This window comes from Oncorhynchus nerka, linkage group LG13 (assembly GCF_034236695.1).
Source record: "Oncorhynchus nerka isolate Pitt River linkage group LG13, Oner_Uvic_2.0, whole genome shotgun sequence".
Taxonomy (NCBI): domain Eukaryota; kingdom Metazoa; phylum Chordata; class Actinopteri; order Salmoniformes; family Salmonidae; genus Oncorhynchus; species Oncorhynchus nerka.
Genome location: NC_088408.1, coordinates 34,338,371 through 34,361,973, shown reverse-complemented (window position 1 = coordinate 34,361,973; position 23,603 = coordinate 34,338,371). Strand labels below are relative to the sequence as shown.

General features: G+C 42.8%; 2 protein-coding genes and 1 pseudogene across 3 annotated transcripts in view; 2 read left to right on the top strand and 1 right to left on the bottom strand.

The window, feature by feature from the left end:
* The window catches only part of si:ch211-140l13.3 (centromere protein J), a 28,723-nt gene that overhangs the window by 4,641 nt on the left and 479 nt on the right, over positions 1-23,603 (bottom strand). Inside the window, exons 2-17 of one of the 2 annotated variants that reach the window (XM_029676782.2) lie at positions 22,908-23,231; positions 21,896-21,992; positions 13,897-14,088; positions 6,603-6,750; positions 6,315-6,414; positions 4,886-6,167; positions 4,610-4,715; positions 4,219-4,354; positions 3,221-3,436; positions 2,837-2,971; positions 2,185-2,316; positions 1,398-1,458; positions 1,232-1,317; positions 1,017-1,121; positions 347-451; positions 24-164 (exon numbers count right to left, since the gene is read on the bottom strand). In XM_029676782.2, the coding sequence (XP_029532642.1) occupies positions 24-164; positions 347-451; positions 1,017-1,121; positions 1,232-1,317; positions 1,398-1,458; positions 2,185-2,316; positions 2,837-2,971; positions 3,221-3,436; positions 4,219-4,354; positions 4,610-4,715; positions 4,886-6,167; positions 6,315-6,414; positions 6,603-6,750; positions 13,897-14,088; positions 21,896-21,992; positions 22,908-23,147 (3,282 nt within the window). In that variant the 5' untranslated portion in view covers positions 23,148-23,231. Of the gene's footprint in view, positions 1-23; positions 165-346; positions 452-1,016; positions 1,122-1,231; positions 1,318-1,397; positions 1,459-2,184; positions 2,317-2,836; positions 2,972-3,220; positions 3,437-4,218; positions 4,355-4,609; positions 4,716-4,885; positions 6,168-6,314; positions 6,415-6,602; positions 6,751-13,896; positions 14,089-21,895; positions 21,993-22,907; positions 23,232-23,603 lie in introns of those variants that run through there. The other variant, XM_065026358.1, reaches the window with a different exon arrangement.
* On the top strand, positions 12,527-13,724 carry LOC115139429 (12-(S)-hydroxy-5,8,10,14-eicosatetraenoic acid receptor-like; annotated as a pseudogene).
* Positions 15,304-16,266, top strand: LOC135574630 (hydroxycarboxylic acid receptor 2-like). The gene has a single exon (XM_065026075.1). It carries the CDS (start codon positions 15,304-15,306, stop codon positions 16,264-16,266), a length of 963 nt encoding a protein of 320 aa, XP_064882147.1.

Sequence of the window (23,603 nt, the reverse complement as noted above, 5' to 3'; positions counted from 1 at the left end):
CCCCAGTACGACATATTACTCACCACTTTCCCATCTGCCAGTATGTGTTTGACATCTCCGTTGAAGAATGTGACAGTTACGGACTTCTGGTCAGCAGTGATCTCTTTTCTAGTTCCATTGCGGAATGTAAATACACGCCAGCCATTGGTGAGAAGTTGTTCTATCTGTGTATCAGAGCAATATCATGGCATGTAGGGCACATTTTTATTGTTTCACTATGAGTGGTAACTCTGTTAGTGGGATACTTTGGAATTGCTGAAATGAAACTTCAATGAAAGGGTAGAAAATGATATACTTCATACAAGTACTTGTTCAAAGAAATAACAACATAGGGGAATTTTCCTACCTTACCATCTGGATAGTGTATTTCTTCACACACGTCATTGTTTATGCCCTTGTGTGTTGTGTGGGCGGAGTTACCACTCATCGCTCCTGGATTCAAACGTGGTTCCTGTAATAACAAATGAGGGATTGTTAAAGCTGTCCAAGACCTTGGCAAGGAACTATAGTATCTCAGAAACACAGCCATCCAAAAAGGTAGCTTAGCAGTTAAGAGTTTTGGGATAGTAACCGAAAGGTTGCTGGTTCGAATCCCGAGCCGGCTACAATAGGTGAAAAATCTTACGATTTTTATATTTTTTATGTCACCTTTATTATTTAACCAGGTAGGCCAGTTGAGAACAAGTTCTCATGTACAACTGCTACCTGGCCAAGATAAAGCAAAGCAGTGCGACAAAAACTACAACACGGAGTTACACATGGGATAAACAAACGTACAGTCAATAACACAGCAGAAAAATCTATGTACTGTACAGTGTGTGCAAATGTAGTAAGAGTGCCCTTGAGCAAGGCGCTTAACCCCAATTGCTCCTGTAAGTCGCTCTGGATAAAAGCGTCTGCTAAATTACTCAAATGTTTGAAGTGAGCAAAATAATAATCTACCTATGTAGAACTGGTTATTTCAGTAACTTTAGTTGATTACTATACACATCAGAACCTCTGCTAGGCTTCATTACCCTGTGTTCTGACTCTGAGCTGGAGTATTTGCTGACCGATGGTGTGGCGCTCCTGCTCTGTCGACCTTTCGCCTCCGTCTCCTTTTCCACTGACCGACCCAAACCCTGAGGACAGCGAGAATTAGTGGGCTATTTCATAGTGGTTGTTTGTTACATGTAGCAGTGTGTTACAATCGACTGATGCTGTCTGAGTACCATGTTACAGACATATGTACCTGATCTCTGTTGCTCTCACGCTGCTTTAAGAGACAGTCCTTTGTGTGATGGGTGTCCTCAAAACTGACTGAATTTGATGAAAGGCCTGTTGTGAATGAAATTAACATCATTGCCAAATCAATTGATTGAATGTATAGTAAACACAGAACAGACTAGAGTACTTACTTAAGGAGGCAGGTCCCCAATCCCTTGTGCTTTGAGCATCGGTAGGATAGTTGTGATAAGGCTAAAGAAAGAATCAAGTCACATGATAATTATAAACACTAGCCTTCTCATTTCATGCTTCTTTTGAGGAAGATACAAAGAACATCCGTTAGTCTAAATTGTTAATAAGGGACATTAGGCTACTGTACATTTTCATTTGCAATATACAATATGTTTAGCTGGCCTTGATGACCCCTGAACGTGTCACATGCCGTTTTAAAGACAACCTTTTGTCCAGTTTGGATTAAATTGCATTTTAACTGTGCTTGTTCCATCTATTATTGAACCGTGGTTCAAAAGTGTTCATACATTATGAAGAAGGAAAAACTATTGAAGAGTAAAATCAGGTTTTAACACTTAAGTTTCTTAGAATTGGCAATGAGTATATTCATTACACAGTATAAATAATGAATAATGGGCAGAGTCACTAATCTGACACGGCCCATTGTAAATCTCTATAAATTATTAGTGGGGTGCTTAAAGACCACTTCAGAACACATTTTATACTTGATACTTATTACATTTAGCCTAACAAGTTGACTGCAGTCAGACAGAGACGTCTATCTCTGACAAAACACAACATATACCTCTAAAATGGTAAATGAGCTGAAAATACAATGTCAAGTTGATCTGAATCACATGGAATATATAGTACTGTAAAAAAAAAAAACTTCAGGTTTCTATGTTTGTTTTAAACAGAATACATTACTTGATTGTTTGCCAGACTGATTATAAGATTCATACTGACTGTGTCCATTTTACTGTAAGCCGCACTCTTCTGGACAGGTGGTTTGTTGAATGCAGGAGTCGCACTTCTGCTGTGGACGACTGAAGGAGCTGGTTCAGAAACCATATGTGACAATTGTCTTTGATCAGGAATCTGAGGAACAAATATCCATATTATAGACATATTATAACATCCACTATTCTGGATGATGCCCATCTATCTACTGTATTCGTGTAGTTACTTCAGGGAATGCTGTTCTTTCATATTTGAAAAGGTTAGGACTAGTGTTGCAAAATTCTGTGAACTTTCAATAAATTCCTTGGTTTGCCGTGAAATCCCGGTTGGATGAAATCAGGAATCATCCAACTAGGATTTCTGGAAAACTAGGCCATTTATTGTAAGTTCCCAGAATTTTGCAATTCTAGTTAGATCTGAGTGAGGTAGAAAGGGCTGATCTTAGATCAGTTGAGCAGGAAGTAAACCAGCTCTGTTTGATCAATGGAAAATTATGAGCACAGAGGGGAGCTGTCGGTTGGTTTCTGTAAACTCAAATGATTTCTGCCCAAATATACAGTTAGATCTCCTAGAAATACAGCCCCAAAGCTATTTCCTGTTAGGATAAAACTGAGCCTCATGGCTTTCATATGGTCTGTAGCTATACTGTATACAGTACCTGCACCTTGGACTTTGCAGCTGGAAAACTGCCAACTGTTGACCTTCTGGCTGGGTTTCCACTGTGACTGGAACAACTTGAAGATCTCCTCTCCCTTATCCTCTGACTAGTAGCTCTATGAATATCCTCAGACACCTGGACATATGGATTATATACTGATAGATAATGAGCTCTACTGACACCTTGATACCACTGATGACTGATCCTTTTTGGACACAAAACACTGATGAGGTCAGAAAGTATTGACGTCATTAGTAGATAAGAGAAGTGTTACAAGTTATTGTATAAACTGACTTAAAGTATGGAATGGGTTAGTAATGGGTTATTACTCAGGGTTCATGGGTTACTCATGGGTTATTACTTAGGTACAGTATATCTTCTTACAGCGCTCTCTGCCCCTATGTGAGATGCAGTGGCTGTGTCAGAACTACTCCCTGCCACTTGGTGGCTGTGTTCAGGAGCACTGAGCTTGTCACGCAGCTCCACATTCTCTCTGGTCAGGGCTTCCACCTGGTTCTGCAGCAGATGATGAGCCTGGGACCAGTGGGACTCCCGACTAGAGAACTGCTCCTGAAGAGCTAGAATCTGCTGCCTGAGATCCTGAGTTCACATGCAGGCACGCACACACGGACACACACAGACACGAAGACACCCACGCATGAACACACACACACCCTGGATGAGAGTGAGACAAACCAACCAATGTGGTGGATATTGGACTCGTGTTCAGTTTGGATGTTGGGTGTTTGTTGGGTGTTTGTTTATAAAGCTGTACGTTATAAACTGTTGTGGGATCTTAAGTTGACCAGTATTGTTGTAGCAAAATAATCCTACATGTTTTTTTGTACGTTTAGTCCATAATGTTGCTTGATCGGTAGTTAGGCTATTAGCTGGACAAAAGTAGGCTACATAAAAGTGCAATACTGTCAATATAACAGTGCGTTGGAGCGGGTTTTCAGTGAATTTATGGAAATCACGAAGCTCATCTGCATTTCCTGCGGCGCAGGAAAATTCGCAGCAACGAAAGAGTGATCAAATTAGATCCTTCAACGGTATCATCAGGTCAGGACAAGCAAAGGGGATGCGTTTGATTCTGCCATAAAAAGGTAACACAGACTTATTCACACCTTATGAGACAGGAAATGCATCGCTCTGTTCCATGTTAATGTTGGTCAGTAGGAAACTGATAGGCGCTGAGACAGAATGCACCTGACTCCTATGACGCTCCACGACTTATGTGCACCTCACGGACATTCATTACTCACTCACAAATGACGTTACATCGATACCACAGGTTGTTTTAGCCTCAAGGCTTTATGAGATTCTGATGAACAAATTTGTTTTACTAAGGTCTATTAAGATCAGTCACATAATGACTTTACCTGACCATCACCAACGTCTAGTTTAGCAGAAAACGGTTGATTCTTCAACACCTGGCCTTCTGTATGGGTGAATGGGGATCCATAACTGCTGTGGTGGCCATCTCTGTCACAGCACTCTATTTGGTCCATTCTCTTTCTGTGTAAAACCCACATTTCAGTGGGAATGAAAGAAAAAACGACATTTCTGATGAAGAACATGATAGGTTTCTGATATTGCAATTCCAGAAGTGCTCAAATTCTTTATAATCTCGTGGATCATATATCATCAGTGTTTTTTTGCATAGTTTGTGTTTCATTTCTCTAGCACGTCATCACAATCAGATACGGCACAGACACATTTTCCGGGGCATCACATTATGAAAACTAACCAAACTGTCCCTGTACATTTTACCTGAGGAGTTCCATTGCTCTCTCTTGTTCTGTTTTCATCTTGTCCAACAAATCATGATTCTCTTCTGCTTTTATTTCGCTGTGTGGCTTTGACACGGTCTGATTTGCTTGAAGGAGGTTAAAGTGACTGTTAGTAGAGAGAAGAACTCTTCAAAGAATAACATGTCATGTAGCATGTAAACTGGTACACATTATTACATGATTCATGTCTGTGTTCTTCATTATAGCAGTTCAATTACATATAGGTGAGTCTAGCCAAAATAAACAGTACACTCACCCAGCTTGAACCCCTGGTGATGTCTGCTCTTTACGGTCTCTTTAGTTCTAGGTGTTACTTTAGGGACCATGCTGGGTTTGAGCTCTGTAGAGGAGGGACGTTTTGACTTTATGTCTGTCCCCCTGCTGCTGCTCCCCAGTGGCAGGGCTCTCTCTGTGCCTGTTTTCCTTGCAGACTGTGGGTATAATGGACGTGGTTCTGTCTTGTGCCAGTTTATGTCCCGGAGCTCTGTTTCACTGTCACTGCTGGAGCAGGAGCTAGATGGCTGGTGGTGGTGGTGGAGAGTGGGTCCGTGGGTGGGAAAAGGTCTGGAGGGCAGGCTATCCCCAGCCTCGCTGGGGGCATCGCTGGCGTAGTCCCCATCGGACAGGTCCAGGTTCTGGTCCTTGTGTCCGAGCCGTGGGGGAGACGGGAGGGTGGGCTGCTGGTGGCACTGAGAGTTAGGGTTGTCCTCGTCACTGTTAGAACTACTCAGAGATAGGAGAGACATCACTGCTGTAGACCCGCTTTGAGATTTTGAAATATTGGTGAAATTGGAGTGCGTGACATTTTTCCCGTCCGCAGTCTCTGATGAGACCGGCCCATTGTCAGTGACTCTAACTATGTGGTCGTTGACTGTCTTGAAGCCAACATTTACTGCCTGAGCTTTGACCTTAGGTTGGCCCATGTTGTTTGGTTGTGCAGTACTATCAAAAGGCTGCAATGCCAAATGTGGCTCCTTCACCTCAAGTTGTTTATGGACAAGGTCCCTCATAGCAGCATACACATGATTCTGTGACACCACCTCATCACTTAGCTCCACGGAGGTCAAACTCGGCGATCTCACAAGCCGTTTATGGGGTGTTGTAACGCCCAACAGATCTCTCCTGTCTCTAGTATCAACACTAGATGCAGTGTTTTCAGTGGCCTTGCTTTGAGTATTTTCTATGGGCTTTGGTGTCCTCTCCTGTCTGGCCGTTTGATTAACTCTGTTGTCTCTCTCTCGTGTGGCAGGTCCTGTTGTCTTTTCCCAGGACTCAGAAAGAGCAGGGCAGCTCCTCTGGGAGATCAGTAAAGGCTTGACCCTGAGTCTGGTCCTGTCACTGAGCTGCAGGGAGGGGGCTGATGAGCGTCTCTGCTGGCTGCCACAACTCACCTTCCTGGGCTGCTGGCTGAGTGAGAGGGAGGCCCTGCGCCAGGTCTTCTGCTGCACACTGTCCTTACCCCTCTCTATCCTGGACACGCCCTTCCCTTTCTTCAGGAAGTATCTTCTCTCTGTGACTCTCCTGGCCTCCCTGCTGTCCTGAAAAGGGACCAGCTGCTTAGATACAGTAGATAACTTATTTTAGATGACCGGATTACAAAGTGTAATGAATAGATTATGTATAATGGTCAGGGCATGAACTACTCTGAAAGTAGGCCATATGCAAATTCTCTATGCACTCCATACCTGCTTGTTGTTTTGCTGTGCATATTCTTCAACTTTCAGCTGTTCCTCCACAAATTCCTGAAATGTTTTCTCTCTCTCTTTGACAGCAGGCCTAATGGGTCTTCAATAGTGTGACAGGTCAGTTAACGTATAGAAAAAATGGTATGGAATATCAAATGACCACAACTCACTTGTGGATATTTCACTATCATTAGCTGACAGTAAAATATGTGTATGTGACCAATAAAATTAGATTTTTGATTTGATTTGAAACGTGATACATGTTGAATAGAAATATCATTACAGTACCTGTCCTCTGGGCTTATGGGTGGCTGTCTACGTGTCCCAAATGGGCTGACAGTACAGACTTCTTTGTCTTCCCCCTGCTCTGCAGCTTCCTCTTTGATAGGAGAGAGGTTCCTCTGCTCTCTTCCATCTTTATTTGGAAGAATGCTCTCTATAATTCACATGATAAGATGAATCACATATCAACACAATTTAAATTCTGTATTAATAAAAAAGAAAAGATGGACAAAGTTCAGTACTGACTTCTGGGTAAAATTGTTATGTAAATGAGGATTCATGTACTCAACAGAATACATTTTACAGTGTAAAATGAAGAGAAACAGAACCAAGAAACAATTCTAAATGCCTCCATACTTTAAAGGGTTGTGATAATTATACTGGAGTTCTGTGACTAGTTGCTGTTAACCAGCTCTGGATCCAGTTTTGACAAAACCCTCCTGGATATAAATAAGTTAATAATTTACTCCTGTTTTTCTATAATCATGACGATCTATCGAAAAGCAACTGATAATGTATTTGCAATATGATCGGAAACACTTAGAATAGGTTGAAATAGGTAATGTCCTTCATTTGGCTTTGAAAAAAATACCCTGGAAAATCAGTCTGTCATCTCAGACTTATCTGAACTGGATACTGTTGGGTTCTGATTTCTTGAAATGTACTTATTCATGCCACTGAGGGAGAGAGGGGAATGTATAACATTTACATGCTGTCAGGATATGTTATCATTAGCCATCAGGGATCCTATGGGAGGAGGACAGACACAGTCTGGTACCAGTCACCATGACAGCCTTGAGTTGGGGACTAGTGAGCACTTTGGGGTAGAGGTCAGGTCAAATGAAGTGTGGAAGAACAGATATCACTAAGGTTCTGTCTAGCAACAGAGATGTAATGGCTGTTCAGATGTGTAGGAGGAGACTCAGCATAGGAGAAAGGGTTCAATATCAGTGCTTGTGTGAATATGTTTTTGTCAATTCAGATGTTCGATCCTTTGGGAAGAATAAACTTGGTTTAAGCTTTCATAGTGTCCGTCGAGTTCTTACTCTGGTAATTAGAACCTAATACTAAACTGCAGAAAGTTAGGGGTCAGTTAGAAATGTCCTTGTTTTTGAAAGAAAAGCACATTTTTTGTCCATTAAATTAATACGCCTCACAAGTTCTCAACTGGCAGCTTCATTAAATAGTACCCGCAAAACCCCAGTCTCAATGTCAACAGTGAAGAGGCGCCTCCGGGATGCTGGCCTCCTAGGCAGAGTTGCAAAGAAAAATACATATCTCAGACTTGCCAATAAAAAGAAATGATTAAGATGGGTAAACGAACACTGGACAGAGGATCTCTGCATAGAAGGCCAGCATCCCGGAGTCGCCTCTTCACTGTTGACATTGAGACTGGAGTTTTGCGGGTACTATTTAATGAAACTGCCAGTTGAGGACTTGTGAGGCGTCTGTTTCTCAAACTAGACACTCTAATGTACTTGTCCTCTTGCTCAGTTGTGCACCGGGGCCTCCCACTCCTCTTTCTATTCTGGTTAGAGCCCGTTTGCTCTGTTCTGTGAAGGGAGTAACACACAGAGTTGTACGAGATCTTCAGTTTCTTGGCAATTTCTCACATGGAATAGACTTAATTTCTCAGAATAAGAATAGACTGACGAGTTTCAGAAGAAAGTTCTTTGTGTCTGAAGAAATGTATTTGTTTCTGGCCATTTTGAGCCTGTAATCGAACCCACAAATGCTGATGCTCTAGATACTCAACTAGTCTAAAGAAGGCCAGTTTTATTGCTTCCTTAATCAGAACAACAGTTTTCAGCTGTGCTAACATAATTGCAAAAGGGTTTTCTAACGTGCCATTGGAACACAGGATTGATGATTGCTGATAATGGGCATATGTACGCCTATGTACTGTAGATAATCCATAAAATATCTGCCATTTCCAGCTACAGTAGTCATTTACAACATTAACAATGTCTACACTGTATTTCTGATCAATTTGATTATTTTAATGGACAGAAAATGTGATTTTCTTTCAAAAACAAGGACATTTCTAAGTGATCTCAAACTTTGAACGGTAGTGTATATTTGTATGGGGGAAATGTGGTAAAAACAACATGCACTGTTTTTTTCTGCTAGTAAATATATCCAATTCCCTAGAATACAATCTGCTTCTTGAAAATATCATAACCCTTTTGTAGCATTTTTAACATTCCCAGCTCCTCTGAGATATTCTACGACTTCCATCTAAAACCTGCCTGTAGCTTTACATTTCAGCTCTCTGTGTGTCAATCAAACATGTTATTTATGACAACCTCAACTACATTGGAGGTGTTGTGCAACCAGAAGCATGTCCCTGCACTTAATGTACTTACTCCATATAGGAATTCCCCAGGGAGTTAGAAGGATATACATTATGTAGCAAAGAAAAAAGGCCACTTCTCATACATAGATACAGTTAAAGTCAGAAGTTTACCTTAGCCAAATACATTTAAACTCAGTTTTTCAGAATTCCTGACATTTAATCCTAGTACAATTTCCCTGTCTTAGGTCAATTAGGATCACCACTTTATTTTAACAATGTGAAATGTCAGAATAATAGTAGAGAGAATGTTAGGAGTGTGTATTGGAGGCGAAGTCAGGTGCATGAGAGCAGAGTGTATTGAACAGGCACACTATTTATTCCGGTCCAAAATGACAGCACAAAGTAACATAAAATGTGCCTAAACACAGAACATATACAAAATGTAATTCCAAAATACACGTAACACGAACAATCTTACACAAAGACATGATGGGGAACAGAGGAATAAATACATATGGATTGATTGGGGAATGAAAACCAGGTGTGAAGGGAACAAGACAAAACAAATGTATACATGAAAAATGGTGCGGCAATGGCTAGAAAGCTGGTGACGTCGACCGCCGAACGCCGCCCGAACAAGGAGAGAAGCCGACTTCGGTGGAAGTCGTGACAGAGAATGATTTATTTCATCTTTTATTTCTTTCATCACATTCCCAGTGGATCAGAAGTTTACATACATCAATTAGTATTTGGTAGCATTGCCGTTAAATTGTTTAACTTGGGTCAAACATTTTGGGTATCCTTCCACAAGCTTCTCACAATAAGTTGGGTGAATTTTGGCCCATTTCTCCTGACAGAGGTGGTGTAACTGAGTCAGGTTTGTAGGCCGCCTTCCTCGCACACGCTTTTTCAGTTCTGCCAACACATTTTCTATAGGACTGAGGTCAGGGCTTTGTGATGGCCACTCCAATACCTTGACTTTGCTGTCCTTAAGCCATTTTTCCACAACTTTGGAAGTATGCTTGGGATCATTGTCCATTGGAAGACCCATCAATATACCCACATAATTTTCCTCTTCATGATGCCATCTATTTTGTGAAGTCCACCAGTCCCTCCTGCAACAAAGCACCCCCACAACATGATGCTGCCACCCCCGTGCTTCACAGTTGGGATGGTGTTCTTCAGCTTGCAAGCCTCCCCCTTTTTTCTCCAAACATAACGATGGTCATTATGGCCAAATAGTTCTAGTTTTGTTTCATCAAACCAGAGGACATTTCTCAAAAAAGTACAATCTTTGTCCCCATGTGCAGTTGCAAACCGTAGTCTGGCTTTTTTATGTCGGTTTTGGAGCAGTGGCTTCTTCCTTGCTGAGCAGCCTTTCAGGTCATGTCGATATAGGATTCGTTTTACTGTGGATATAGATACTTTTGTACCTGTTCCTCCAGCATCTTAACAAAGTCCTTTGCTGTTGTTCTGGGATTGAGTCGCACTATTCGCACCAAAGTACGTTCATCTCTAGGAGACAGAACGTGTCTCCCTCCTGAGCAGTATGACGGCTGCGTGGTCCCATGGTGTTATACTTGCGCACTATTGTTTGTACAGATGAATGTGGTACCTTCAGGTGTTTGGAAATTGCTCCCAAGGATGAACCAAACTTGTGGAGGTCTACAATATTTATTCTGAGGTCGTGGCTGATTTCTTTTGATTTTCCCATGATGTCAAGTAAAGAGGCACTGAGTTTGAAGGTAGGCCTTGAAATACATCCACAGGTACACCTCCAATTGACTCAAATGATGTCAATTAGCCTATCAGAAGCTTCTAAAGCCATGACATAATTTTCTGGAATTTTCCAAGCTGTTTAAAGGCACAGTCAACTTAGTGTATGTAAACTTCTGACAACATGGAATTGTGATACAGTGAATTATAAGTGAAATAATCTGTCTGTAAACAATTGTTGGAAAAATTACTTGAGTCATGCACAAAGCAGATGTCCTAACCGACAAGAACTTTGTGGAGTCGTTGAAAAACAAGTTTTAATGACTCCAACCTAAGTGTATGTTAACTTCCGACTTGAACTGTATGTTAGTTTTTTTTTAATATATGTCCTCAATTTCTCGTGGGAACAGCTGCTTATCTATTCGTCCTGTGGTGACTTACCTACTCAGGCCTGGGGGGAGCTCACAGCTCCATGGCCCGGAGCCTCCAGTGACGATCCATGGCCCGATGTCTCCAGCGACGGTCTGCAGTCCTGAGTCTCCAGCGACGGTCGGCATTCCGGAGCCTCTAGCGACGGTCGGCAGTCCGGAGCCTCCAGCGACGGTTGGCAGTCCGGAGCCTCCAGTGACGATCCATGGCCCGAAGTCTCCAGCGACGGTCTGCAGTCCTGAGTCTCCGACGATGGTCGGCAGTCCGGAGCCTCCAATGACAGTCGATGGTCCAGAGCCTCCAGCGACGGTCTGCGGTCCAGAGTCTCCAGCTACGGTCTGCGGTCCGGAGTCTCCAGCTACGGTCTGCAGTCCAGAGCCTCCAGCGACGGTCTGCAGTCCAGAGCCTCCAGTGATGGTCTGCAGTCCTGAGTCTCCAGCGACGGTCTTTGGTCCGGAACCTCCAGCGACGGTCTGCAGTCCAGAGTCTCCAGCGACGGTCTGCGGTCCAGAGTCTCCAGCGACGGTCTGCGGTCCAGCGCCTCCAGCGATGGTCTGCAGTCCTGAGTCTCCAGTGACGGTCTGCAGTCCAGAGCAGCCAGCGACGGTCTGCGGTTCAGAGCCTTCAGAGACAGTCTGCAGCCTAGAGCCTCCAGCGGGGCTTCCCAGCCCAGTGCCTCCTGCGAGGGTTCCCAGTCCGGAGCCTCTGGTGACGATCTACGGTCCGGAGTCCATGACGATGATCTACGGTCCGGAGTCTCCGGCGACGATCTACGATCCGCAGTCCCCGGCGACGATCCACGTCCGGAGCATCCGGTGACGATCCACATCCAGAGCATCCGGCGACGATCTACGGTCCGGAGTCCTCGGCGACGATCTACGGTCCGGTTCCTCTGGCAACGATCCATGGTTCGGAGCCTCCGGCGACGATCCACGGTCTGGTTCCACGGAAGCGGAGGAATCAGCGAGCGGAGCGGGGTCTACGCCCCGAACCGGAGCCGCCACCGAGGCTAGATGCCCATCCAGACCCACCCCCAATGAAGTCAGGTTTTGCGGCCGGAGTACTGTCACGGCGGGTACTGTCACGCGGGTACTGTCACGCCCTGACCTTAGAGCCTTTTTATTTCTCTATTTGGTTAGGTCGGGGTGTGATTTGGGTGGGCATTCTAGTTTTTCTATTTCTTTGTTGGCCGGGTATGGCTCCCAATCAGAGGCAGCTGTCTATCGTTGTCTCTGATTGGGGATCATACTTAGGCAGCCTTTTTTCCACCTTTAGTTTGTGGGATCTTGTCTATGTATAGTTGCTTTCTGCACTGCATGTAGCTTTACGTTCGTTTTTGTATATATATATTTTTTCCGGTGTCATTTAAATAAAAGTAAAATGTATGCTTACCACGCTGCACCTCGGTCCAATCCATCTCTAAACGAACGTGACAGGAGGACTGTTCCTTCTTCTGACAGTCTGACTGTAAAGAGGACCGCTTTTGACAATGCATACTGTGGATGACGATCAGCCGAGTAAGAACTGCACAGCAGAGAATCTACCACTGTGTTATTTCTACCCCTCTGTGATGATTGTGGAATTCTTCCTGGCTCTACCGCTCAACCTCTCAGTGCTTTATCTTTTATATTCAAAATGAAGTTCTGGAAATCTAACAGCAACAACATAAAGGGGAGTGGCTGAGTACAGAGGGTGGAACTTGCAAAGCCATGTGGTTCATGCTGTTTCTGAACTGAGGTGCCAGTATCGCCTTCCTGACTGGGATTTCAGTTGATCCTTACTTTAATGTCGTTCATCCTGGGAAAAATAACTTCCTTAAGGTCTTTAAAAAGTCTCCTCATATCTCTGTCATCATCTGGTTACTGCTGCTCCCCCTGAATATCCCAGCCATGCTGAAGACCTTTGAGTGCTGTAACAGTTATGGGCGTAAAATGACATCGGTTGAGGACGTTACTGACACTTTGAGAGAGGTTGTGTTTTTCGCCCAGATTCTCCTCCCTTTCTTTGTGTTGGTCTACTGCACGGTCCACAATGTCAACACACTCAAAAAGAAGCAGGGGATAGGACCAAGCTATGTCGAGCAGTGTTTCTGGTCACCTCAGTTGTCTTGGTCTTCTCTTTCTATTTCCTGCCTTGTACCATAGCTACAATGGTTCTGTTGATTGTGAGAGTTGAGAATTTACCCAGAGCAGAAGATATAGCCGTCTCTGACGGTCTCATGGTTTGATCCTACATGGATTGTCTAGTGGGCCCAATTGTGTACTGCTTAAGCAGCACTATGTTCAAAAGCCTCGACCTGACAACTTATTGCCCCTGTCTAAAAATAGGTGAAAGCACAAACTCGGCAGAAAACAACTCAAATCCAAAACGCAGCAACAATGTAACGCAGCATAGTAGGTTAAATACTTATAAAATATAAAAAATAGGAAATGAATTACTGTTTTATGACTGCATTAAGACTGTTTGTTCTCATCATGAAACATTCATGTTAGTTTGCTAAACCAGACTATGATTCACTACTTGCTTCTGTTATCGTCATATGTCGTCATCTGGTTTCTTTAACCAGTGATGTCATCAAGTTAAACCACTCATAATGACTCTGTTGTTGCTAATTGTCTGGATCAAATAAATATTCCTATTAAGTTATGTTTATTTATTTGTTACTACAGTACTACTACTACTCTTGATCAGGCCAATGCTTATACTTTTTTATATAGTGTGAGAGTATTATTTCTTCCCTCCTTTATGATTTTATTATTGGAAGTTGATCAAAATATTTGATGAGCTTCTGTTATCATACCATATACTGCAGTAGTTACAACAAAAACAGACCACGACGTGGTCATCCATACTTCTTACCATGGGGGGAATGTGTCAGAACAGGACCCGTCTTAGGCAGCCATCCATCTCCCGAGGGAGGTGAAGCGTAAACGTTTGATCTCGGATTGGACCTCTGTGGATTGGCAGAGAGACCAGAGGTATCCACTCCAGCAGCCAGAGCAGGCATCAGGCCCAGCCACTGGGCAGAGAGAGAGGGGGATAACAGCAGTCCTGCCGATGAGAAACAGAGAGGGACTTTAGGTGGAGGATTTAAAAGGTTAAATTCCTAAGAGACCGAGGAAAATACTAGGTCTTTTTGTTACAAGGAAGCATTGCCCAAGAGCTCCTCTAGTCAACACAGCAATTTTACTTTATGTAAAAAATAATTAAAAACATTCATTGTCAAGGCCTTTCACTAAATATAACTGGAAAACATTGCATGTTACAAAACAATACTTCAATAATGTAAATAAAGATCATTTAATAAACAATTATGAATAAAAATAGATTCTTGCTTGTATTGCTTTTGACTTTGGAATGAAATAGGTAACTTATCTCACAACATCTCACAAAATTGTATTTTTAGTAACTTGGCCCGGTGCCTTTAACTCTAAGTAAATGCACTTAAATGAAATCTTTAGGTTACGTTCCTTGACAGTTTAAGGCAGGGCATTGTCATCTGCGATTTTTATTTAATATCTACATTGGTCATTTCATCGGATAATCACGTTTCCTTAGAAACTATGTGTGAAGGAGAGCCTTCACTATGGACTAAATGACTATTGTTAAATATATGGATTCAAAGTATTTATTGCCATTTTAAACTATAAATTATTGTGATGCAGTGTTTTTTTTCTGCATTGATTTATTTAATCCATAACCTGCGCTTCTATCATCTCCAAACATGTCCTGTTGTAGTGCATTGCTCATTGTAATTGCCTAATTTGGTGGGAGGGGCTTATCAGCACGGCGGCCTTCAAAGTGTAATCAGCTCCTGTATTTTCTTAACAAGGTGTGTTTCCTGACTGTGTGGAAGAGACATTTGTCTTAGCCACCAGCCATGTGTGTTCCATTTGTTAGTCTGCTGTTTTAAAAAAAAAACTTTTTTCTCAGTTCCTCTTTTATGCCTTTTAGATGACAAGGTATCGGCCAGCCTGTCACAATGTCTATGGTCGTTATGAGGCTTGCCATGTCAACATTGTTTTTAGATCAACCCAAGATAAAGATTCATGCACACTTCTGTTCGTATAGATAAGCCCTCAAGCCACACCACCTGATTTTCTGTTCCTGTGAATATGAGACAAAACCAAGAGTTTGCACGTAGATTCCTTACATTTTTATTCATGCTCTTGTGGCGGACACAGAAAGAGAAACATTATATATCTTTATTCAAAAGGGGAATAATAGGCTGGTCTTGCAGAGTTCTGTAATTCCGGCTGAAGTACAATGGATGCCGTCCATCTTCAGAACACATCCTCAAACACTGAGGTCGATCACTGCAGCGCGGGGAATCAGATGATATACAAAGTCTTCTCCAAAGTGATGATGGTGGAATTCACTCTGGCCTTGCCTCTCAACCTGTCAGTGCTCTACATCTTCCTCTTCAATATTGTGGTGGCAGATCTTCTGCTGGTGATATGCTTGCCAGCCAAAGCCTATCACTTCCAGCATGAAAGCCTAAGTGAGAACAAGCTGGTCTGTAAGGCCATGCTCTTCATGTTGATTTTGAACCGAAGGGCCAGCATCGGCTTCTTGACTGTGCTCTCCATCGATCGTTACTTCAATGTGGTTCATCCTTGGAAAAATATCTTTACCAAGACTTTAAAAAGGTCTCCCCATATCTCTGTCATCGTCTGGCTACTGCTGCTCCCGCTGAATATCCCAGCCATGCTGAAGACCTTTGAGTGCTGTAACAGTTATGGGCGTAAAATGACATCGGTCGAGGACGTCACTGACACTTTGAGAGAGGTTGTGTTTTTCACCCAGATTCTCCTCCCTTTCTTTGTGTTGGTCTACTGCACGGCCCACAATGTCAACACACTCAAAAAGAAGACGTTGGGGAATAAGGCCAAGCTGCATCGAGCAGTGTTTCTGGTCACCTCAGTTGTGCTGGTCTTCTCTGTGTGTTTCCTGCCTTGTATCATAGCTAGGATAGAGCTATTGATTGTCAGAATCAAGGATCAACACAATGCTGAGACCATTGCGGTTCAGATCTATGACGGTCTCATGGTTTTATCCTACATTGACTGTTTGCTGGACCAACTGGTGTACTGTTTCTGCTACTCAGGGTTTACAGATGTGTACATGTCAAATAGCTGTCCCTACCTATTGAGCTATAGAAGATCCAATGGTTCCACAGTCACAGATGAACAAAAGTTGACCTCTCCCCCACTGCGGGACAAAGTGTGATTTTATTCCAGATCTACAGTACTGTATAGTCAATTACACATGATTGCAAAAAATCTGTACAGACAGGTATGCTTAACGTTAATTTTGAACCGTTTCTCTTAAATAAAATCAATCAAATCGAATTGTATTGGTCACATACACATGGTTGGCAGATGTTATTGCTTGTGCTTCAAGTTCCGTTCAAGTTCCGTTCAAGTTCTAACAAGTAATCTTGTAACAATTCCACAACCATTACCTTATACACACAAATCTAAGTAAAGGAATGGAATAAGAATATATTAATATATAGATGAGCAATGACAGAGCGACATAGGCAAGATGGTATAAAATGCAGTATATACATATGAGATGAGTGATGCAAGATATGTAAACATTATTAAAGTGGCATTATTAAAGTGACTAGTGATCCATTTATTAAAGTGGCCAATGATTTCAAGTCTGTAAGTAGGCAGCTGTGTTAGTGATGGCTATTTAACAGTCTGATGTCCTTGAGATAGAAGCTGTTTTTCAGTCTCTAGGTCCCAGCTTTGATGCACCTGTACTGACCTCGCCTTCTGGATGGTAGCGGGGTGAACAGGCAGTGGCTTGGGCGGTTGTTGTCCTTGATGATTTTTTTGGCTTTCCTGTGTCATCAGGTGCTGTAGGTGTCTTGGAGGGCAAATACTTTTCCCTCTGTGATGTGTTGTGCAGACCGCACCACCCTCTGGAGAGCCTTTGTGGGCAGAGCAGTTGCCGTACAAGGCGGTGATACAGCCTGACAGGATGCTCTCAATTGTGCATCTGTAAAAGTCTGTGAGGGTTTTAGGTGACAAGCCAAATTTCTTCAGCCTCCTGAGGTTGAAGAGGCGCAACACTACACTGTCTGTGTGGGTGGACCATTTCAGTTTGTCCGTGATGTGTATACCGAGGAACTTAAAACTTTCCACCTTCTCCACTGCTGTCCTGTCAGTAGGGGGGTGCTACCCTGCTGTTTCCTGAAGTCCACGATAATTTCTTCTTTTTTTTAAACTTTGAGTGAGAGGTTGTTTTCCTGACACCCTCACCTCCTTCCTGTAGGCTGTCTCGTTGTTGTTGGTAATCAACCCACTACTGTTGTATCTTCTGCAAACTTGATGAATGAGATGGAGGCGTGCATGGCCACACAGACATGGGTGTACAGGGAGTACAGGAGGGGGCTGAGCACACCCTTGTGAGAACAGCATTCTTACATAGGTATTCCTCTTGTCCAGATGGGATAGGGCAGTGTGCAGTGTGAGGGCGATTGCATCGTCTGTGGACCTATTGGAGCGGTAAGCAAATTGAAGTAGGTCTAGGGTGTCAGGTAAGGTGGAGGGGATATGATCCTTGACTAGTCTCTCAAAGCACTTAACGATGACAGAAGTGAGTGCTACGGGGCGATAGTCATTTAGTTCAGATACCTATGCCTTCTTGGGTATAGAAACAATGGTGGCCATCTTGAAGCATGTGGGAACAGCAGACTGGGATATGGGAGAGATTGAATATGTCCGTAAACACAACAGCCAGCTGGTCTGCGCATGCTCTGAGGATGCGGCTAGGGATGCCGTCTGGACGGGCAGCCTTGCGAGAGTTAACACATTTAAATGTCTTACTCACGTTGGCCACGGAGAAGGATAGCCCACAGTCCTTGGTAGCGGGCGGCGTTGGTGGCACTGTATTATCCTCAAAGCGGGCAAAGGTGTTTAGTTTGTCTTACACTTCCTTATAAACTCACTCACAGAATCAGCATATACGTCGATATTACCCTCTGAGGCTACCAGGAACATGTCCCAGTCCGCGTGATCAAAACAATCTTGAAGCGTGGATTCCGATTGGTCAGATTTGGTCAGCGTTGAATAGCCCTTAGCATGGGTACATCGTCTTTGAGACTCTGCCTATAGGAAGGGAGGAGCAAAATGGAGCCGTGGTCAGATTTGCCGAAAGGAGGGCCTTGTATGCCTCGCGGAAGTTATAGCAGCAGTGGTTGGTGTGCGCGCCTCCGAAGTCTGACCAGAAGACCATTCAGTCTTCATCTTCTCCGGTGGCGTTGTTTTGGGTCAGCCTCTGGAATCAGTTCAAATGCCCTGGGTGGTTCAGACAAAGGACCCGCTTCGGGAAAGTCGTATTCCTGGTCGGTCGGACTTACTTGGGCTGATGATGTTTAATAATGATTTTTTAGAAGGTCTATGTCCCTAGAGTTGGAAAATGTGTGATATGGTAGCTTTCTGTGTAATTTGTAACAGTATGTTTTTGGATTGTAACTTTGGTGATAGAGTCACCAAATTGAACACACAGCTAGAACAGCGTTTTATAAATACAGTGGGGTAAAAAAGTATTCAGCCACCAATTGTGCAAGTTCTCCCACTTAAAAAGATGAGAGAGGCCTGTTTCATCATAGGTACACTTCAACTATGACAGACAAAATGAGAAAAAAAATCCAGAAAATCACATTGTAGGATTTTTATTGAATTTATTTGCAAATTATGGTGGAAAATAAGTATTTGGTCACCTACAAACAAGCAAGATTTCTGGCTCTCACAGACCTGTAACTTCTTCTTTAAGAGGCTCCTCTGTCCTCCACTCGTTACCTGTATTATGGGCACCTGTTTGAACTTGTTATCAGTATAAAAGACACCTGTCCACAACCTCAAACAGTCACACTCCAAACTCCACTATGGCCAAGACCAAGGACACCAGAAACAAAATTGTAGACCTGCACCAGGCTGGGAAGACTGAATCTGCAATAGGTAAGCAGCTTGGTTTGAAGAAATCAACTGTGGGAGCAATTATTAGGAAATGAAAGACATACAAGACCATTGATAATCTCCCTCGATCTGGGGCTCCACACAAGATCTCACCCCGTGGGGTCAAAATGATCACAAGAACGGTGAGCAAAAATCCCAGAACCACACGGGGGGACCTAGTGAATGACCTGCAGAGAGCTGGGACCAAAGTAACAAAGCCTACCATCAGTAACACACTACGCCGCCAGGGACTCAAATCCTGCAGTGCCAGACGTGTCCCCCTGCTTAAGCCAGTACATGTCCAGGCCCGTCTGAAGTTTGCTAGAGAGCATTTGGATGATCCAGAAGAAGATTGGGAGAATGTGATATGGTCAGATGAAAGATAACTTTTTGGTAAAAACTCAACTTGTCGTGTTTGGAGGACAAAGAATGCTGAGTTGCATCCAAAGAACACCATACCTACTGTGAAGCATGGGGGTGGAAACATCATGCTTTGGAGCTGTTTTTCTGCAAAGGGACCAGGACGACTGATCCGTGTAAAGGAAAGAATGAATGGGGCCATGTATCGTGAGATTTTGAGTGAAAACCTCCTTCCATCAGCAAGGGCATTGAAGATGAAACGTGGCTGGGTCTTTCAGCATGACAATGATCCCAAACACACCGCCCGGGCAATGAAGGAGTGGCTTCGTAAGAAGCATTTCAAGGTCCTGGAGGTCTCCAGATCTCCAGATCTCAACCCATAAAAAAATCTTTGGAGGGAGTTGAAAGTCCGTGTTGCCCAGCAACAGCCCCAAAACATCACTGCTCTAGAGGAGATCTGCATGGAGGAATGGGCCAAAATACCAGCAACAGTGTGTGAAAACCTTGTGAAGACTTACAGAAAACGTTTGACCTCTGTCATTGCCAACAAAGGGTATATAACAAAGTATTGAGATAAACTTTTGTTATTGACCAAATACTTATTTTCCACCATCATTTGCAAATAAATTCATAAAAAATCCTACAATGTGATTTTCTGGATTTTTTTCTTCTCATTTTGTCTGTCATAGTTGAAGTGTACCTATGATGAAAACTACAGGCCTCTCTCATCTTTTTAAGTGGGAGAACTTGTACAATTGGTGGCTGACTAAATACTTTTTTGCCCCACTGTATATTTCAGGATGTTGTGTATCCCTGAAAATAATCAGAATTCATGTAAACATTAGTTTTGAAAACATTGCTTGTCCAAAAAAAAGTGGTATTTTGGGATAAGTTAAGCCACCTACAAACTTCTGTACTGAATGAAATGTTACCACTACCTTTTTAAAACCATGTCTATCTTTATTTCCCCAAACACAATTTAACACAACCACAATCGCTTTTTTGTCTTTTACATTTACATTTACATTTAAGTCATTTAGCAGACGCTCTTATCCAGAGCGACTTACAAATTGGTGCTTTCACCTTATGACATCCAGTGGAACAGCCACTTTACAATAGTGCATCTAGGTCTTTTAAGGGGGGAGAAGGATTACTTTAGGTATTCCTTAAAGAGGTGGGGTTTCAGGTGTCTCCGGAAGGTGGTGATTGACTCCGCTGTCCTGGCGTCGTGAGGGAGTTTGTTCCACCATTGGGGGGCCAGAGCAGCGAACAGTTTTGACTGGGCTGAGCGGGAACTGTACTTCCTCAGTGGTAGGGAGGCGAGCAGGCCAGAGGTGGATGAACGCAGTGCCCTTGTTTGGGTGTAGGGCCTGATCAGAGCCTGGAGGTACTGAGGTGCCGTTCCCCTCACAGCTCCGTGAGGGGAACGTTAGTTGTTTAACACAGGCTTAACAACTAACGCTATGCCCTCAACACTTTGTGCCTTTATTGACACTTTTAACATAGGCCAGGCCCTGTTGTTACCTCATATCCCAGTGATAATGCCTTGCATTACTAATGCCTGGGATGAAAACACACTCAACTTACCCCAAGACAAACATTCTGACAATATTAGCCCACACAGCTACAAGGATTCACTTTCATGCTAGGTTTAGGACCTCATATTGAAGCGTATAGAGTGGGGAGTGGAAAATTGAAAACTAGCTGTTATTGGTAGAGAGGTTTGTTACCAGGCAGGCCAAAACTCCATCACACCAAAACAGGCTGAAAGGATTTTCAAACAGCTCTTACACTAAAAGGGCATTATATCATAATTTGCACAATTTCACAGTACTATTCCAACCTCATAGTGTGGAAATATATATAAAACACAGGAAAATCCAGTTTTTGACTGCACTAGGCCTATAAGTAATTTCCCACTGGCTTTTTCAGGGCGAAAACGAAGGTAAAGTGAAAACGCAGCTAAATGCCATGGTACATTGCACTTTAACCTCATTGGGTCTTTTGTGTAAAGAGCTTTTTGAAGAAAGTAAATGTAAGTGGACATGAATGGATAGCAGCTTTATGTGCTTTATACATGTCTCTGATTTATCACTGGAGATTATGTGACGGTCCTTATACACACCTGTGGCTGTTCATTAGTTCACAAAAACCTGTTTAGCCTGAAAAGATTAGTGCTGCTACAAGATGAAATTCCATGTAGTTTCTTAAATTACCCAACAGAGCATTGTGTTATTGCCTCTGTGTACTGGACAAATCTTAAGCAATCACTGCCTTGGAGCTGACATGATCTTCTTAGTAACCTCAAAAACAAATGATAATCTCTAAACTATCAACACTTTGGAAAGTCCCTTTGGACTAAATCTATTTTCATGATCATCAAATACAGTTAAATGGACTAAATTGACTTTGCACTTTCTAACAAAATACTACTTTGTAAACATATTTCATGCCTTTCCACTGAATGAATTTGTATTTGCTACTTGATGGTGGTTGTTTTACGTTGAGCTCAGTCAGTCAGTACCCACCTGGCCCCATGAGGGAGAGGAGTCTGCCCTGCTCCTGTACAATTCTGTGTAGCTGCTCCACCTGCTGTTGAACTAGCTGCTCCTGTTGCCCTGGGCCCTGCACCGATGCAGACATAGACAACACTCAACACACAGCAGGGTCTGTTGACAGCTTCACCATCACTATGTTATACCACAACATAAATGAACGTTTAATCATCACATGCACAGGACACAGCACGAGGTGCCTTATTGCTATTAAAAACTCATTACCAATGTAATTAGAGCAGTAAAAATACCTGTGGTATACGTCTGATATACCGTGGCTGTCAGTCAATCAGCATTCAGGGCTCGAACCAACCAGTTTATAAATGGTAATACAACTGGTTGTGGTAGAATATGTACACATAGGATATACAGTATAAATTATGAGGGTGTCAGGTAGCCTAGCGTTTAAGAGGGTTGGACCAGTAACTGAAAAGTTGCTGGTTCGAATCCCTGAGCCGAAGAGGTGAAAACTCTGTAGATGTGCACTTGAGCAAGGCACTTAACCTTAATTGCTCCTGTAAGTCGCTCTGTATAAGAGCGTCTGCTAAATATGACTGTTATTTATAAGTAGGTTAATAAAGTAAATAGTGATCTTGGTTGAACAGTTGAATAGTACAGCAGCATTGACAGTGTATGTGTGTGATTATTTGTATGATTAGTGCTATATTAAAATGATAGCCAACAGCGCAGGGAAGCAGTTTTACATGAGAGTGCCAATGTGAATGAAGCTTGCTGTGCTACATGTACACATTGATCAATAATGCTGCTTCAACTAGAGTGCAGCAAGTAAAATGGGTTTAAGTGGGTAAAATACCCTCAATTCAAGTAGTTTTGAACACAACTGCAAATTGGTATGTTACTGCCACCTACTGGTAAGCAAGAGTGCATGCATCAAATCAGTGAGTAAAAGCTATTCAGACCGAAACTTGAAACAAATATGTCTACAATAGTAGGCTACGTTGTATGGTATAAATACACTACTGACCTGCTGGAGAGCTCTCTGTAGCATTAGTTGTCGTGTAGTTTGTAGTGATAAGGCATCCTCCTGTGACCCTAGCTCAGCTACATGAGGGTTCAGGTGGGTCCTCTGGTTATCCATGTCATGTGTTCCAGTGTTATGTTGCTCCTGTTGTTGTACCTGGCCCAGGTCTGCCTCTGGCTCAAACGATCCACCTGATGACCATGTTCTCAGGCTATTGTTGTCCATGGGGATTTCAGCTGACATTATTACATTCAGAGATGCTTCATGAAATACTCTTGATTATCACCTTCTGTTAACAATGGCATGTTTTTGAGTAATGTCTGGTCTCTGCAAGTTGGAAAGAGAAATGTAGGGAAGGATGTAATAGGGTAATGTGGGATAACTTACTCTACATTTTTTAAGTCATTCTAACAAAAGGATTCTGATTTAAGTTGAGCTAATGTTTTTTCATTTAGAAAACGTGATATAAATCGAATTAAGTTACAGCTACAAACTTTTTTTTACACGGAGTGAACTAAATATTAGGAACACCAGCTCTTTACATGACCCAGACTGACCAGGTGAATCCAGGGGGGATATTTACCCCACATTACCCGAAATGTTTTACTTGAATAGCTCACATGTGGTTTTGCACAATATCCTACATTATATGTGCATTATAGATAGACCTTTATCAACAACAAAAAAGCAAAGTACGTT

What these genes read in the sequence shown, in the direction of transcription:
- LOC135574630 (XM_065026075.1), top strand. Translation starts at nt 15,304, where the DNA reads ATGGATGCCGTCCATCTTCAGAACACATCCTCAAACACTGAGGTCGAT.